This window comes from Leucoraja erinacea, chromosome 8, assembly GCF_028641065.1.
Source record: "Leucoraja erinacea ecotype New England chromosome 8, Leri_hhj_1, whole genome shotgun sequence".
Classification (NCBI taxonomy): domain Eukaryota; kingdom Metazoa; phylum Chordata; class Chondrichthyes; order Rajiformes; family Rajidae; genus Leucoraja; species Leucoraja erinaceus.
Genome location: NC_073384.1, coordinates 15,910,887 through 15,929,769, shown reverse-complemented (window position 1 = coordinate 15,929,769; position 18,883 = coordinate 15,910,887). Strand labels below are relative to the sequence as shown.

At 43.9% G+C, this 18,883-nt stretch overlaps 1 protein-coding gene across 1 annotated transcript; it reads left to right on the top strand.

Annotated features, from left to right (window-relative positions):
- Positions 1-1,171: 1,171 nt before the first annotated feature.
- On the top strand, positions 1,172-18,728 carry LOC129699351 (ras-related protein Rab-32-like). Its single transcript, XM_055639050.1, has 3 exons — positions 1,172-1,471; positions 11,498-11,778; positions 14,885-18,728. The coding sequence occupies exons 1-3, from the start codon at positions 1,252-1,254 to the stop codon at positions 15,035-15,037; spliced, it is 654 nt and encodes a 217-aa protein (XP_055495025.1). The 5' UTR covers positions 1,172-1,251; the 3' UTR covers positions 15,038-18,728.
- The last annotated feature ends 155 nt before the right edge of the window (positions 18,729-18,883 follow it).

Sequence of the window (18,883 nt, the reverse complement as noted above, 5' to 3'; positions counted from 1 at the left end):
ACCACACGATTCAGGCCAAATTGGAAACAATGTGGTTTCCCTGCCACATCACCAACTTGTCTGTTCTTAACCTACTTCCTTGTTCCCTTTCCTGTTAAGTTTAAATACTTCCCCTCACTTTCTTGGATATCAGTTGTGGCGAGGTGCTAGCATTCTTGTATGCAGATTCTGTTCAGTGACTTGAGCACAGAATCTAGCCTAATGTACTAATTCTGCTGCAGGTCGAGGGAGTGAGGTTAGGTATTGCCTGCAGGTAAGCCACGTAACTCTTCCCTTGGTTCAATGTAAATAACCACAATACTGTTTCAGAAAACAAGGAAGAACCAGTCATAGATCTTTGGTCATAACCCCTCCCTCAATTATTCACTGATAGAGATGTGTAGGAAGGAACTGCAGTTGCTGGTTTACACTGAAGATAGACACAAAATGCTCGAGTAACTCAGCAGGTCAGGCAGGAGCCGCCCGAGGAAAGGAAAAGGTGGCGTTTCAGATCAAGTCTCTTCAGAATGAGCACTCGGATTTCAGACTCAGTCCCAAAAAGAGTCACTCTACCATCTCTCCCCCCTCCCCTCCATAAATCTCTCCCATAACTGCCCCATAATGTCTATCTACCCTCACATCCCCCCCATGTCTATCTCACCCTACAATGCCCATCTCACCCCAAAGCCCCCAGGTCTTTTACACCCCCCCCCCCCCCTCATGTCTCTCACCCAAGCCCCTCCCCCGTTGTTTATCTCAAACCCAACCCCCACCCCCATGTCCATCTCACCCTAAACCCCAAAGGTACACAAAAATGCTGGAGAAATTCAGCGGGTGCAGCAGCATCTATGGAGCGAAGGAGATAGGTAACGTTTCGGGCCGAAACCCTTCTTCAGACTGATAGGGAGTGGCGGGGAGAAGCCTTCTTGCAATTCCTTCTTGATCACCCTAAACCCCAATGTCTATCTCAACCCAACTCCCGTCTATCTCGGCTCACTCCCTCAGCCTAACCTCACTTCCTCGTTCCTGTTCACTCCCTCAACCTTCCAGTTTACTCAACACAAGCTCACTCCCTCGATCCTCCATTCGTCACCCCTGCACCCCCATTCCGCCAACCACCTCCTCTGCCTTTAAACGTCCCCGTCCGATCTCATTCGCTCCTCCCAGCTCCCAGTGCGTGCCTGTGGAGGGAGGCGGCCGCTGCTGCCCGGGGCGGAGCCTTGAGGCCGGACGGAAGCGGCGGGTCTCCCCGGCGGTCGGTCGGTCGGTCGGATGGCGAGCGGTGAGAGCAGCGGCATGGCCGGTACCGAGCACCTGTTTAAGGTGCTGGTGATCGGGGATTTGGGCGTGGGCAAGACCAGCCTCATCAAGCGCTACGTCCACCAGCTCTTCTCCCAGAACTACCGGGCCACGATCGGCGTCGACTTCGCCCTGAAGGTCCTACACTGGGATTCGAGCATTCTGATCCGACTCCAGCTCTGGGACATTGCGGGTAGGGGATATGGAGGAGAGGGAGTGGGAGGTGAGGGTGGGAGTTGGAGAAGGTGGAGTGGTAGGAATGGGAGGGGGAGTGGGAGGTGAGGTGGGGATGGAGGTACATTAAGCAGAGGTGTGTTTAGGGGAGTTATGAAGGTGGTAGGGAGGGGAAGGTTTGTAGGAGGGGAGAGTTTGTTGATGGGGAGGTTTGTTGATGGGAGAGGGGTGACAGAGAAAGGAAGGGGGGTAATGGAGGGAGGGGGTTGATGGGGGAAGGGAGGAGAGTTGAGGGAAGGGGAGAGGGGTGACAGAGAAAGGTGGAAGAGGCAGGAGACGGGAGTGTGGGGAGGCAGATGGAGGAGGGAATAATAAAGGGTGGGGGAAGGAGAGAGAGGATGAAAGAGTAATGGAGTGGGTGGACGGAGGATAGGAGAGCTTGAGGGGTGAGTGAATAAAGGAGTGCAGGCGCCGCTTGGGGAAGGGGGGTGAGGGTAGAGTATTACTGTGAATGGAGGGCAGGGACAGAGTGTGAAGTGGGAGGGGGTGAGGGACTGGGAAGAGGAAGGAAGAAGGATGGGGTGGATTGGGGAAAATGGGAGGGGGGGATGCACAGAGAGAATGAGAGGGAGGGCTATAGGAGGTGGAGGCAGTTACCACAGATGGGGAATGAGCAGAAGGAAGGATGGAGGTGAGCCCAGACATAGGGACAAGCATAGCAGCAGAAGCGGAGAGGGCTAGGCAAGTTAGTGAAGAGAGGGGACATGAGTTGGCATGGGATGGTGAAGAGGATGGAGGGAAGGGGCCAGAGAGAGAGAAATGGGGAAGGCAAATGAGAAGCAGGGAGGTGGAGTGCAGGGAATGAGGCAGGAAATGAGACAGACGTGGTGAAAGAAGAATGTGGTACAGGCAGGAGAAGTTTCATTAGTTGTGGAGGAATGGAGAGGGGTGTGGTGAGGGAAAGAACAGGCCAAATGTATGGATAAAGGCAATGGGAGAGAGGTGGTGCTGGAGAGAGGGAGAGAGGTGGGGAGGGAAGCGAAGGAAGGGTGAGAGCAAGGAGGTGAGGGAGTCAGGGTTGTAAAGGAGTTTAGTGAGTGGAGGGAAATGAAGTGAGGGGATGGACAATGTGAGTAAGGGGGGGGGGGGGGCCGGGGGGTTGTGGGATGGATGGGAAAGGAGGGGAGAGTGGAGGGAAATATAAGGTTGGAAATGAAAGGCGTGGAGGGATGGAGGAGTACTCTTGTGTTCTTGGTACATCAAGTTTTGTGCCTGTAAAGGAGTCCTTGTAACCCGCAGGGAAATGGTTAATCTTGAAGATGTTAGGATTGTGTCGAGCCGTTGGCGTAATGCATGAACTGTGCCCTCCCCTTTCCCACTGAGACGTGAACAGCCTGAGACAAGGCCTGTGAGCACCCACTGTTCCTGTTTTATCACTGCAGCCAGCTGAAAGTATAGGGTTCTACTTTCCCTATATTTTCCAAGCAGTTTTGCCACATCCTAACTATTAGATTTGGCTCTGCTCTGAGTGTTGGCATGGTGCACTTTTCCAAAGCCCAACCCAAACAACCTTAAAATCTTCTTCTCACCCTGCTTCATGTAAGGACTCCATCCCCTACTCCCAATTCCTCCGTCTTCAATACAATACAATACAATACAATACAATACAATTTATTTGTCACTTGAACCTCATAGAGGCTCAAATGAAATGTTGTTTCTGCAGTCATACATACAAGAAAAAGAAGACCCAAGACACAACACAATTTACACAGACATCCATCACAGCACATCTCCTCCTCGCTGTGATGGAAGGCAAAACAACTTATCTCTCCCCTGCACTTCCCTCTCCCCCCGATGTCAGAGTCAAAGTCAGAGCCCCCGGCGGGCGACAACAATTGTCCCGCGGCCATTAACGCCGCGCCGGGTGGTGCAAGGCCACGCTCCGGGTCTTCGCCGCATCTGCTCCCAGGATGAGGTGTTCCACACCAGGGCATCGGAAATGTCCTCATTCTTTAGGGAACGGGGGATCCCCTCCCCTATTATAGATGAGGCTCGCACCAGGGTCTCTTCCATACCCCCGTAACCAGGTGCGACAGAGGTTCACTGCTCTCTCTCCCCATCATCCCCCCCCACCTCTAGCAGATGTCAGCACAATTAACAAGGGCAGAGTCCCCCCTAGGTTCCGATCCTTCGCCGACCCCCCACTAGCCCCACATACAACCAATAGTCCCCTCCCATTTTTCGCCAGCCTCCCAACGTCCCCCCCCCCTCGCCCCACATCCCCCCTCTCTCTCCCCCCCCCCCCCCCCCCCCCCCCCCCCCCTGCTGCTTTCCACAAAGACCACTCCCTCCGTAACTCCCTTGTCAATTCTTCCCTTCCCTCCCGTATCACCCCCTCCCCGGGCACATTCCCTTGCAAGTGCAAGAGATGCTACACTTGTCGCTTTACATCCCTCCTTGACTCCATTCAAGGACCCAAGTAGTCATTCCAGGTGCGACAGAGGTTCACCTGCATCTCCTCCAACCTCATCTATTGCATCCACTGCTCTAGATGTCAGCTGATCTACATCGGTGAGACCAAGCGTAGGTTGGGCTAGCGTTTTGCCGAACACCTCCGCTTGGTCCACATTAACCAACCTGACCTACCGGTGGCGCAGCACTTCAACTCCCCATTCCGAATCCGACCTCTCTGTCCTGGGCCTCCTCCATGGCCAGAGTGAGCACCACTGGAAATTGAGCACCTCGTATTCCGTTTGGGCAGTCTGCACCCTAGTGGCATAAACATTGAATTCTCCAATTTCCGGTAGCCCTTGCTGTCTCCTCCCCTTCTTAGCTCTCCCTCAGGCTCCTCCTCTTTCCCTTCTTCTCCCTCCCCCACCATCCATCAGTCTGAAGAAGGGCTTCAGCCCGAAACGTTGCCTATTTCCTTCGCTCCATAGATGCTGCTGCACCCGCTGAGTTTCACCAGCACTTTTGTCTACCTTCGATTTTCCAGCATCTGCAGTTCCTTCTTAAACAGCCGTAAAATCAACCAGTTCCTTCTTCAGTAGATTTAATGTGAGCATGTTCAGACTAAGTCAGTTCCCATCTGCAGCTGTGTGAATAGCTGATGAAAATATTTTGGTGAGGTACTTAAGAAATGAAATTTTATTCTTTTCCCATGTCCTTGCCAAACCATTTCTTAATCCAAGTCACGGTTAGGAAATCACTGTGGTTTTAAAGGATAAGCAATAGCAGATTTACTTCCATAAGAAATAGCATTATGTATGTATGTAACTTCTGACCTGAGGCATTGCAGCTGACATTTAAGTATTCTCTGAAGTACCAAAAAACACTGAGTTTTCAATTGCCGTGTAACATCCATAAAACCGGCCGGAACCAGTCTGCACTGCACAACACAGGAATAGTCTGAAGAAGGGTCTCAACCCGAAACATCACCAATTCCTTTTGTCTTGAGATGCTGCCTGACCCACTGAGTTACTCCAGCTTTTTATGTCTATCACTGCCATAGAATAGGTGGGCTCCCATCTCCACAAATGCTCCTGGAACAGTTAAACATTTCTTGCAGTTTCAGATTTTTATTCTATCATTGTTACACAATTGGTGTTTGGTTATTGAGGATCTGTCATAATGTCCATCCTAATAGTGGTTACTAGCCTGCCACCGTATAAAACTTTGATACACACAAGGGGTTATGCATGGGCAAAAAGCACAAGGTGCTGGAGTAAGTCACTGGGTCAGGCGACATCTCGGGAGAACATAGAGAGGTGATATTTCTGGCCAAGACGCTTCATCACCAATTGCAATAGGGTGGAGAAAGCTGGAGAGAGGGTGGGACAAATACCAGGCAAGTTTTATGTAGATACACGTGAGGAAGGATCAATTGCAGATAAATGGACAAAGGCCAGAAATGAAAAGTAGATGAAGGGCTGTGAGATAACGAGAGAAGAGGCATAAATGTGAGGCCAGAGGAAGGGATGTAGGTGGAAGGGGACGGTGAGATGTGGTCAGCTGGGGAAGGATAAATGGATACGCATCCAGCTGGGGTGCAGGGAAGCAAGGGGGAAGAAAAAAGCGAAGGGGGGGGGGGGGGAAGAGGGGGTTGTTGGTTAGTTATCTACAATTGGAGAATTCAATGTTCATACCACTGGATTGTAAGTGATCCAAGAGGGATATGTGGTGCTGTCTCTCCAGTTTGCGTGTGGTTTCACTCGTTACAATGGAGGATGCCATGGGTCAGAACGGGAAGGGAACTTAAAATGGTTAGCAACCGGGAGATCCAGCAGGCTTTAGCAGACCAATCACGAGTGTCAGCAAAACGGCCGAATAGACTACGCTTGTTTTCGCTGAGTAAAGAAGTTATACATGAACCATTTTTGAGGTACTAGTCTAACAGGAGACTGAGGAGTAATTTGGGTCAAAACCCTTCTTCAGACTGAGAGCTTTCCCCTGACTCTCGGTGTGAAGAAGGGTCTTAACCCAAAATGTCACTTATTCCTTTTCTCCAGAGATGTTGCTGACCCGCTGAATTATTCAAGATTTTTGTGTCTATCGTCAGTTTAAACCAGCATCTACAGTTCATTCCTACACTGAGCTGTATTGATGATCAACACAGGGAACAGATTGGTAAATGAAAAAGATAGACACAAAGTGTTGGAATAACTAAACAGATCAGGCAGCTTCTTTGAAGCAAAAGGATGGTGATGTTTTGAGTCTGGATGCTTCTTCAGAAACATCTGTTGATATAATTCCATTGAACTACAACTCTGTCACTATCCAACAATATTCTAGGATCTGTGTCTTCATGGCTCTGGTTCATTAGTGTCTGTATCTGCATAAAACCTGTAACAACTCAGCAGGACAGGCAGCATCTCTGGAGAGAAGAAATGGGTGATGCTGAAGAAGGGTCTCGACCCGAAAAATTCAATTCAATTCAATTCAACTTTATTGTCATTGCACAGATACAAGTATGGGTACAACATCACCCATTTCTTCTTCCAGAGCAACTTGTAATCCACTGAGTCACTCAATGCCCATTTCAATTCTTCTTGCTGGACAACTTCACTAACTTTGTATCTGTTGCACTGAGAAGATAATTTATAAATGTCTTACTTTTTGGCTTGTACACACATTTCCTTTCCTTACCAAATACCATTTATTTTACAGTCATTTTTTTGGGAAGCCTCAACTCTGCAATTAGAATCAGAGTTACCACAAGATACACACAGAAATAAGGCCTTTGATCTATCACATCCGTGAAAACAATTAACCAGCCATTTACACGTAATGTAAAATTAATCCTATATTATTGTCACCTCGCATTCTCACACACTGCAACTCACACACTGGGAGCAATTTACAGAGGCCAATTCATCTACCAGTCCAATGTCTTTGTGAATGGGTGACATTTTGGGTTGAGACTGAAGAAAGGTCTCGACCCGAACCGTCACCTATACCTTCTCTGCAGAGATGCCGCCTGTCCCGCTGAGTTACTTCAGCATTCTGTGTCTACCTACCTCCAAATTACAACAGTGCAAGAAGTTTGTGTAGGTTTATTGACCGGAAGATGAGTTTTATCCATTCAGCTGCCTCTGCCACTTTCCTCCCCTCCCTCCATCCACCAGACCAAGCCTTCCCAACACTTCAATGGCACAAGAGACAGTTTCATCCCAATCTCTAAAACATGGCAGATTAACTGGCTACCACAAAAATACACCCTGGGTGTGTGGGGGTGGGAGAATAAGTGGATTGATCGACATGTGAGAGGATACCAGGGAAAAATAAGGAGGAATAGGACTCGTGAGAATGCTCCGAGAGCCACCATGAAGTCAGTGAGTCAAATGACCACCTTGTGTGAGAAATCATCCCTAAAATCCTATTCTTCATATTTATTTTTAATCTCCAGCCTTGCACACTGCAACTATATCTTGTTCATGAGATCAAGACGAAGCTTGTTGTTTCCAACAATTCTGGCCAACTAGTTGCACTTTCAGCTTATCTTCCAGACCCAATGTCAGTTGCCAATGTGAATGGTTACCACACAGATCCGTCAAATCTGCCATTGACATCTATAGAAAATGGCTCGTCTTAGCCTAGTATAATAGTGACAAATCTGTAGCCTGGGGTAGACAGCGACATATATATATTCACCAATTCACATATTTAGATAGTGACAAATCTATTGATCGGTTAATGTGATAGACATGTAAACCAGCGTGAATCCGACTTGTATCAGTTATGTCCATCCTTGCAGCAGCCAGCTATATGCTGATAGACCACCATGTCTTAGTGTTACAGTAAAAAATTTGCTTCGCCAAAATGAAGTGTTAATATGCTGCCACGTTGTCTGATAGATTCAAGTATACTAGTATTATACCGTCTTGCAACACAATGATAGACTTGTTCCTACTGTAAACCCACCATTCCCATATAGGTTGTGGGCCGAGCATCAAAAATGTGTCTAGAATTTAACTTTCGTGACCCATGTCTTGGAACTACATTAAATTTTGCACAGATTTAGATAAAATATAATTAAGAAGGAAGTCATAACTCGTCAGTGCCAAAAGTTGCACATTAATTAAACTAATTAGAAAATGAGATCGAAAAAGTAAGCGCCATCTAGTGTCCAATGCCCTTATTAGTGTTGAGTGCTTCAGGCAGTCTCTGCAAGATGGGGGAGCGGGATGGTCACGTCTCTCAGTCTCAGCTGTGAATAACACTGAACACGTCTACTAAACTGTGAGGTACACAAAAAAGCTGGAGAAAGTCAGCGGGTGCAGCAGCATCTATGGAGCGAAGGAAATAGGCAACGTTTCGGGCCGAAACCCTTCTTCAGACTAAACTAAACTGTGAGTGTGGTTTTACTGACCTTGAGTGCCCTTAATGTGGTTTGAAAATGAAAATGTGGTTGGATTTAAATAAAGCACTGCAAATGGTGGTTGGTTCGAAATAAAGCACTGCAAATGGTGGTTGGTTTGAAATAAAGTACTGCAAATGGTTGTTGGTGGTGGTTGGTTCGAAATGGCAAATGATTAAAAATCTAAACTTGACAACTTCCTGTTTGCACTGTATATTGATTTTAGATAAAAGCTACCACTTATGGCAGTGATTTTTGGCCATCTTACTCAGTCCTCCTCCGCTCATCAGGTGCAGAGGGTGCTTCCCATCAATTAAAAATAAAAGTGTTATAAGTATTTTAAAAATGTTGAGAATCTCTCCCCTGTCAATCATGTCATGAAGGCCATGCCCCTTCCGGTGGGAGGGGGTAGGGATTATAAAACCCGGAAGTGTGGGTGTGGCTCAGTCTCTGCAAGATGGGCGAGGGAGAGGTCATGACTCTGTCTGAGCCTTGAATCAACTGAACACACTGAATGTCACTGAACTGTGAGTGTGGTGTTTTGTGTGGTTTTATGGTGGTTTAACCCGTTTGAAATGGTTTGAAACTGCATTTGAATGTGGTGGCCCTGCACCCTGCTCGTAGTGGCAGGAAACTGCACTTGAATTTGGTGGTCCTGCACCCTCCTTGAAGTGGTAGGAAACTGCACTTGAATTTGGTGGACTTGCACCCTGCAGGAAGTGGCATGAAACTGCACTTGAATTTGGTGGCCTTGCACCCTGCTTGAAGTAGTATGAAACTGCACTTGAATTTGGTGGCCTTGCACCCTGCTTGAAGTGGAATTTCAAGGAATAGCCATGAGTCAACTGCCAGCCCACCAGCCATAAGTGAGCTGCCACCACATCAGGCTTGAGTGACTGAGGCCACCCCAAGAATTGAGTGACTGAGCTGCCACCCCAAGAATCCATTTGCCACACAATGTCCATACTAGACCTCTGGAAACCCCCCCCTTCCCCCCCCCCCCCCCCCCACTCCCAAAGCCCCACCCCCCCCCCCCCCCCCCCCCCCCCCCACTGGCCACCAATATTGGAAATATATATATATAATATGTATGTGGTATATATATATATATATATATATATATATATATATATATATATATATGGGAAATCTGATCGCCCCGATGGCGGATGGTTCGACTACCCCTAGAATAAAAAAGGAAGAAGATCGGACTTTATCGCCTACCAACACAGTGAAGAATGTGGGGAATCCACTGTGGTGGATGTTTATGTTAACTTTTATGTTGTTGTGTGTCTTGTCGCATTTTTTTTTGTATGGTTGTAAGGTAATTCAAATTTCACTGTGCCTTAATTGGTATATGTGACAATAAACTGACCTTGAAGCCTTGGAAGTTGTGCAGAAACTGACTTTAAACTTAATTTCCTAAGATCTAAAGTTAGCCAAAGATTCCACTGATGAATTGATGTCAAGATCTTGAGACGGGTGGATAGATGCTAGGTTCTGCCACTGCTCATTATTCAAATGTTACTGTATCTATGTGCCATTGCTTCAGCTGTGAAAGTGAGAGTCAGAACTGATTTGAAGAGAATCACTTTAATAGTTTCCCATTAATTATGCCATAGAATCCAATGCAGCAGGTGAAAGAAATTATTGATTAAATTCACAAGCTGCTCTTGCTAGTAGATCAAAGGATGTAATTTCAACTGTTGGTAAAATAAGGCTCATGGGCAATCAGATAAAGAGACAGCCTGAAAATGCGGAGCATCTTCTACAGTCTATGTTGTGTGCCGAGCATTCAAAAGTGGAAACTGATCTCGGCTGCAAGGCATGGATTATTCACGGCGTACATTTCAACCACTGTATTGCAAGAAGCAAGCACAAATAGTTGACAGCTTTCCAACAGCGGAACAAGTTGCCAGCACTACGAGTTCTCAGGCCTCCTTCAAACACCACATAACCATCACCAAAAGAGCAGCCCTGGTGTTAAGAAGAATGAGTAGCCCCGACTGCGATGACCACCATGTTGGATGAACCTAATGTTCTTCAACCCTTCAATTAATAGTGGATCATTTTACTTATGTTTATCACACTGGATGCCTCTCCAATCAATTAATTTCTTGCACAGGTATTGAGATAATAGACAGCCACAGAGAGCAGAAAATAAGACACTCTTCCTCTGCATTTTATAGCAGGAGAGTTGATTTTGAAAAGGTTGCTGTTCCAAAACACAAGGAACCCCTAGCCCACCAAGGAGTCCAGCATACAAATGGGCTATTAACAGTTCGTATTGGTGGCCAACAGTAACTGGGGACCAATACATGGCAACGTCAGTATTATCCACATCAAGGCTTAGGTTAATTATTGTCACATGTACCATGGTAAAGTGAAAAGTTTTTTATTGCATGATATCCAATTAAATTAGATGATACCATACATAAATACAATCAAGTCAATCTCAAGTACAATAAATAAAATGGAAGATACAGAGTGCAGAATATACAGTAGTTCCCGGCATTGTAGCGCATCAGTTCCACAAAGTCCAAAGTCTGCAATAGGGTAGAGGTGAATCAGACAGTGTCCTAGCTTATGGAAGGACTATTCAGAAGCCAGATAACGGGGGAAAAAGTTATTCCTGAGTCTGATGGTGTGTACTTTCAAGCTTTTGTACCTTCTGCCAGATGGGAGCCCAGAAAAGAAGGAATGACTGGGGTGGGACAAATCTTTGATTATGTTGGCTGCTTTTCCGAGGCTGGGTAAAGTGCAGATGGAGTCATTGATGGGAAGTCTGGTCTGTGTGATCAAAGAACCATGGCATAAAGGGAAAGCTAAGTGATTACTTGGGGCAAGAGATTGCAACCTTCACGTGGTCCGCCCTGTTTCGACGAATGCAATCAATCTGGCGTGCACAATCAAATAAGATCAAATAGAACAAGTTGTCCTACAACTTTAGGCTGTGTATGATTTACGCAAGAAGAAGAAGTGATTACATAATGGGGAAATGAATTATTAGGATGATAGGCCTGATTAAAGGGGATACCTGTATGTAGCAAAATATATAAAAAGGAAATAATAATTGCACTGGGCAGTTTTTATAGTTTGGGTATAGATTCTTTATTAATTAAAATATTTATCGATCTATTATTTGAGAAATTTATTGCATTAATGTTTGATTTTTAATGTCTTCTATAGGTCAAGAACGATTTGGCAATATGACACGAATATATTACAAAGAAGCTGTTGGAGCTCTTATAGTCTTTGATATATCTCGGCGTTCCACATTCGACGCGGTTCTGAAATGGAAAAGCGACATGGACAAAAACGTGAAGCTGCCCGATGGGAAGCCTATCCCTGCCGTGCTCTTGGCCAACAAGTGTGATCAGCAGTGGGATGGTGTGGAGAACAATAAGGCAATGATGGACCACTATTGTAGGGACAATGGCTTTGTGGCTTGGTTTCAAACCTCAGCAAAGGTTAGTGATGATAAGTCGCCCTTTGGGATGCCGTAGCATTATAATCCTGTATCAGCCCAACGTCAACAGACTGTTGCTTTCTGGTTAAGTGTCGCTTCTGGCTGAGTGAATTCAGAGGGTTGAGTCTCTTCTTCTGAGGAAGCTCAGAACTATTGGGTGTTATGTCTGTTGGATCAGATATTGAAGTGTCAATAATATTTGTCAAGATATTTGAGTGTCAATAATCCCACGGCAATTGGTCTCCGTGGGCCGAAGGGCCTATTTCCACACTGTATCTCTAAACTAAACTAAACCAAACTAAAGGTGGGATAGACATTCCAGTATTGTAATAGGAGGTGTGACTTGGAATGTTTTCCCTCGGTTCTCATTATTTGCTGGAGGAACTCAGCAGGTTGAGCAGCATCAGTGGGGGTAAGGCATTAGTGAAGTTGCAGGTCAAAATCCTGAAACATTGACTGTTCCTTTCCCACACCGATGATGCTTGACTTGCTGAGTTCCTCCAGTTGTTTGTTGCTTCCAGATTCCAGCATTTGAGATCTCTAATGCCTTAATTATCTGCTGATTTGTTATAAAACAACTATATCTACATGTGTGCTCATTGAAGAGATAGTCACTTTGTTCAGTTTTGTTAAATAGCTCTAACTTGTGATTTCAAAATCAATCACCCCTTTCATTAATACATTCAATGGAATGCATGATGTTCACTTGGAAGCTGGTGGATATATGGAATGAACTGCCAGAGGAGGTAGTTGAGGCAAGTACAATAACGAATGAATGAATACGTTTATTGACCAAGTGTGCGCAAGTAACACGACATACAGTAACAATTAAGAATGACACATTAAACATTAACAATAAAACATTATCGATTAAACTTGTGAATTAAATAAAATACCAGAGCAAAAGGAGGCTACAGATTTTTGGTTATTGAGTAGAGCTACTACTCGTGGGGAAAAAAAAAACTGTTTTTACGTCTGTCTTTCACAGCTGAAGCAATGGCACATAGATACAGTTGTTGGGCACAGGGCTTGAGGGTGGAGAAGGAAACATTGTCCGGTCCTGGAGATTTCCGGATTTCCTGTCTTCTAAACAGCCTCTCCACCTCCTCAATTTCTATTGTTCATGATGTAGAAGTGGCCAGACAATATTTATAAGGAACTTGGACAAGTACATGAATAGGAAAGGTTTAGAGGAATATGGACCAGATGCGGGCAAGTGGGACTAGATTAGACAGGGCATCTTGGTCGGCATGGACGAGTTGGGCTGAAGGGCCTATTTCAACATGTGTGACTGACTCTAAAATAGGAAGTAGTATTTTATTTGGAAAATTTCATTTTAGGTATTTAAATTTATTAATATTTAATTTTTAATACTTTAAAAAAAAAATGTGTTAAGCATTTTTAGGACCTGAGAGTTAATCACATGTTGTGTTTTATCTGGGAATATTTCTGGTGAGTTCCTATCCCTCATGGATAACGAGGACTTAGTGTGCAGGAACGGGTTCGATCCTGACTACAAGTGCCATCTGCACAGAGTTTATACCTGTGGTCCCTGTGACTGCATGGGTTTTCTCCGGGTATTCTGGTTTTCTCACACTTTCCAAAGGTTTACAGGGTTTTTTAGGTTAATTGGTTACTGTAAATTGTCCCTAGTATGTAGGATAATGCTCAGGGTAAGTGTTGGTCGGCACAGACTCGGTGGGGCAAAGGGCCTGTTTCCTCACTATATCTCGAAAGCCTAAGTAAGTTAGTTTATTGGCCATGTATTCACATACAAGGAATCTTGCAAACCGTTGTATTGGAGTATGTGAGCAATATTTCAGGCACTGAGACTAATAGTGATTAAGTAAAATAAAAAGGGTGCATGGAGAAAGAGGAAGAGGAAATAGCCTTTTTCAAGGAGTTTCACAATCTGGTCCAAAAATGTGTAGTTACCAGAAGAGAACTAGAGAGTAACAGCAGCTGCCTCTTTCACCATTTAGTAAGGTTTTAAATAAACCGCAGGTTAGGAGACTCGCAGTGGAGATAAGGGTGCATGGTTATGGACTGATGCTAATCAATTCGATCAAAGTGGCAGGAGGATGCCCCTTCAAGCCTGTTCCACAATTCAGTCAAGTTGTGACCTCTCAGTAAACCGCCACCATTCACTGCATTTCTATAGGTAACGGTACACAGCAAGACTCTTCCGGCCATAGATTAAATATTTATGCATAGACTGCTCCAACAGACAACAGTGTAACATTGATCATGTTTTAGAAATGTTGTTGAAGATTAAATATTGGTTCTGATATTGAGATAGCTCCTATTCAGGAGAGTACCCTGGGTTCTGCCCAAGAGGGTAGACAGGGTCTTGTATGTATGTATTCTAAAGGGTAACATTTCCAACACTGTTTAAGCAGCAGTCTGAGCTTTTGTGGGTAGCATGGAGGTGCAGTGGTAGAGCTGCTGCCTGACAGTGCTAGTAACCCGGGTTCGATCCTCGGTACAGACCTCGGGTGCTGTCTGTACGGAGTTTGTATGTTCTCCCCGTGACCGTGTGGGTTTTCTCCGGATGCTCCGGTTTCCTTCCACATTTCAAAAGACATACAGGTTTGCAGGTTAATTGGCTTTGGTAAGAATTTTAAATTGTCCCTAGTGTGTAGGATAGTGCTAGTGTATGGGAATCACTGGCCAGTGTGGACAAGGTGGGCCAAAGAGCTGGTTTCTACACTGTATCTCTAAACTAAACTAAACGTTGCTGAAATAACTCTTAAGGCAACAAGTTCTGATTTAAAAGAAATTAAAAAGATGGATTGCATCAGGAGAGCAGCATGCTTATGAACCACAATGTTAGTCATAATGAAGTGGGTTGGACCAACACATGAATCAGAGAGAGTTCTCCATGTCAACATTTATTCCTTAAAAAAAGTTGAAAATTGCTGCATGCGTAATTGCTGCTACATTTCCTATATCCAATTGACAGGAAAGGACTTTGACCAGTTTGGAATGTCTTGGGTGTTATGCTCCTTCAAGGGTTTTCTTTGATAATTTGAGTTGCACTCCCTTGCCCCCAGATATGTTTTGCAACAAGTTTATTTTTAATGAAGTATTTTCTCTGATGTTTGCAGGACAATATAAACGTTGATGAAGCCATGCGATTTTTGGTGGGGAATATTCTAACCATCGATTGCATCCATGTATCAGAGGACACTGACGCAGATGATAAAATTAAATTAACAGAATACACCGAAGAGCCCGAAAGCAAATCGCAGTGCTGCTAACGCACCATGTCTGTCTCCTGGCAATGTCTTATTATGGCTTCCAGAATGCATATTATTCAGATTATTTTTTTATATGACACTGAAGTGAATGATTGTTAAACAAAGCTACCATGCTTCCGGCATGACTATTTCAGCTAACAACCATTGAAACTGAATTTTTCATCCTAGTTCTAATTAAAAGTTGTGAAATGGTAAGCGCAATTCTACACATCTTTTCCATCACCTATTTTGCAAAACCATTTTGAAAAAACCTTAAGAATGTGGTTATTATGTCAATTTTTCAACACAGAAACTATTTTGAGCAGTAGATAGACATGAAATGCTGGAGTATCTCCATTGCAGGACAGCATCTTGGGCTTCCTGGTTTGTACATTTTGTAATGCTAAAGAATAGGGAAATCACATAATAGTCACGTACCAGGTTCAGTGGGATCAATATTTGCATCATACTGGTCACAAGTGCCAAAGGGAACAGTTTCTGTAAAATATTATTTACGTGAATTTGCTGATCTAAAACCAGTTCTTGCAGGTATTGCTCTTTTCGTGCCTATTCTTGCTCCATGCTGGTCCTCGTTGGCATCATTCAAAGCCATGGGGGCACAGGTTCCACACCCATGCTGAGGAGTCCAGTTCGCTCCTTCACTGCTTGTTTTGTCTTCCTGGTAAACTTGTATCCTCCCTGAATGAATTGCGGTTTCATTGGTCCATGCTACTATCCTTGTCTGAGCAACTGATGACATCCTGACCATTATCTTTGGCTAAACCATATAGTAAGCAACCCTACTGTGCTCTTTGACTCTTGAGATGATCTTCTGAGTACCTATCATGCCCACAACAAAGACTAACTAATTTTACCTCTACTTCATCACTTATCTGTCCATCATAGCAAATTAGTTCCCCTTGTCCAAGGGTCTTGACCTGAAACATCACCTATTCCTTTTCTCCAAAGATGCTGCATGACCTGCTGAATTACTCCAGCATTTGTGGCTACCTTTTTCTAGGTCATTCTTAAACATTTTAGTTAGATCTCCCACATATATTCAAGTCTGCAAACTATCCTCAAAACTTAAAACCAAGCTGTCCAGGATTTATTATGGTGAATTTATGCTGCAGCCTTAATAAGGCCAACCAAATATGGCTACCTCAAAGTGCAGAACCCAGAGGTCAATGCATTAATCCACATCAGACCCAACCCTAGCTCAGTATAGCTGCAACATAATTCCCATCCTTTTATGTTCCAGCACTCTCAAACTAGACCAACGTTACATTAGCCTCTTTAAAAATATATATTTTTAGGTGCTTGGGTCCAAAGTCTGCAGCATCATTCTTTTTTAGGAACTATTCTGATCTATCTTGGGTTCAAAATGAGTAACATCGCACTTTGAATGCCATTCAGCACTCTCATGATCTATCAATGTCAATTTGCAGCTTCATGCGACCAGCACACAATTTACTCTATCACCTATATTAATGTAAGGCTCCCAGTTGCTTCATGCAGGGCAATTGATGAATGAACTGAGCAGTTCCTATACTGTTCCAGGCAGAAGCCACCAGTCAATCCTTTCAGGTTGTATGTATACTCTTTATGACCTTGTAATCCATTTCTGGTGTCGGGCAAATGCAGAGTCTACTTTCTTTTGTGCACTTATTTATCTTGACAAAGATTTACCAAATTAACGGTCTTTTGGTGATGTGTGTAAATCGACCCACTGGAATTCCCAACATGTGCCACAAAAAGCTTTAGAGGATAAGTAAATGGATATTTTTAAGGCATAGATAGATTCTTGATTAATACGTGTGTCAGGGGTTATGGAGAAGAGGCAGAGGAATGGGTTGAGAGGGAAAGATAGATCAGCCATTATTGAATGGCGGAGTAGACTTGATGGGCCGAATGGCCTAATTCAGCCGCCATCACATGAATTTATGGTATTTCTGTGCAATGACGGGTCATTTGACATGTTCAGATTATAAATCACTGACTTTTAATGATCATTGCAAAATATTCAATCATTCTATCCTGAACAGATTCCAGTAACTGACATTTATGCCAAAAAGTATTTTGTTGTTTTTATTACCTTTGCCCTTACAGAAGTCTCAGACAGGTTTCTGCAAAGGCACAGTTTTCACCAGTAGTCCTAACCATCTAGAAAGATAAAAACAGCAAGTGCATAGAAACTCTAGTGCTGCAAACTCTTCCACAAGTCACCCACCATCCTGACTGCCAAATGCACCACTGTCCTCTTTCACATGGTGACAATATTTTAAACCTCCAAATGACAGCATGGCGGGGCAAATAACAATGACCTCTGTTTTAACACTTTCCCAGTGTTATTCTCTAGCTGATAATTATTTGGTATGCGCAAAGAGGCTGTTACCCTTCTTACATTGAAATACTGAATACATTTCAAATAAACTATAAAACAATACGGAATATCCCGAAAGGGATTTGAAAGGTGCTATACAAATGCAAGTTGTCTTCCTCATTCATGCAATCATTTTCCTCAGAACTGTACTGAGGATTCAGTCAGAATTACGTACTTGAGTCCCGGATAGAGACTAACTTTATTGTAATATCTCTTGCCTCCTCTGATCCTTCTTCAAGTCTACATAATCTAATGTCTCAATACTATGAGAGATTGATAATTGTATTGTTAAATATGATCTGAGAATGTAGCCTCACCGTTTACACTTAAAGCAATGACACTCCACTCTATTTCACTATTACCTCTCTTGACTCCTCCATTTCTCTAATTTGTCAGGTTGTTGCTTTTAACACCCAGCACTGGATGAGTAGTAATTTCTTCTAACTAACTGTAGAAACAACACTTTGTGTGTTAAATAGCCACTACGCCATCAAGGTAGAATGTTAAATATTGTGAAGATTAATGTGATTATCTTCGGTTGTTGTCACAAACTTGTCACCATTTGTAACCTTCATCCGCACCCCTGTCCCTGATCAAAAATATCATGACCGCTCAAGATCTTTGGGTCATAATTTACTTTTTTGTGGTCTGAAGCTCATCTTAAAAGTAAATTATGACCCAAATATCTTCCACCTTTATAACATTGATGGATTGCAGCCCTGCCTCAACTTGCATACTGCTGCTGAAATCCTCAGACAATCCTATTTATACATCTATTCCAATTCACTCTTATCCTGCCTCCTGTGCTCTGCTGCTTATGATCTAATTAACAAGAATTCCTATTTGTCCATTGCTTCTAGGTTTGGTGAGTTAAATTGTTTCCTAGTTCAGAAATGCTTTGAATTTATAACCCTAATCTCTCCATGGCTGTGCCCCTTCCTAAATCTGTTATATTCCCCCGGCACTTTAATTCTTGAAGATATCTGTTCTCTAATTCCTGGTTCCGGCTCTTCCATGAATTTGATTGCTCCAATATCTTTGGCCATGCCTTCAGCTACCAGAGCACCATTCTCTAGAAATTCAATTTTAAGTATCTGAGTTTCCTGTCTCTTCTCCTTCACCACACCCTTTTGAACCTACCTCTTTGGCCAAGGCTTTGGTCATTTACCTTACTTGCAACAAGTGGGGATCTGCTAATTTGGGTTTGGTAACACTCCATTGAAGTGCCTTGGGATATTTTGCTGTATTAAAAGCAATATAATGAAAAATGAAGCAAGTGTAATACTCCTCGGTGTCTTGTTTGGTAACATTAAAGTTTTTATCCTCCTGCATTTGGTTTGTCTGAAATTATTAAGCCATGGACATGTTTTTCTGATAAAGCTGAAATATGATCAGTGTCATTTGAGAATGAACACTTTCTATTACTGAATTTTGTAACATATCGTAGTTATTTTTTATGCTGAGGCAGAAGGATAAATTCCCTC

Coding starts and splice junctions, on each gene's coding strand:
- LOC129699351 (XM_055639050.1), top strand. CDS start 1,252: ATGGCGAGCGGTGAGAGCAGCGGCATGGCCGGTACCGAGCACCTGTTT. Junction 1,472..11,497: donor CCAGCTCTGGGACATTGCGG/GTAGGGGATATG, acceptor TGTCTTCTATAG/GTCAAGAACGATTTGGCAAT. Junction 11,779..14,884: donor GGTTTCAAACCTCAGCAAAG/GTTAGTGATGAT, acceptor TGATGTTTGCAG/GACAATATAAACGTTGATGA.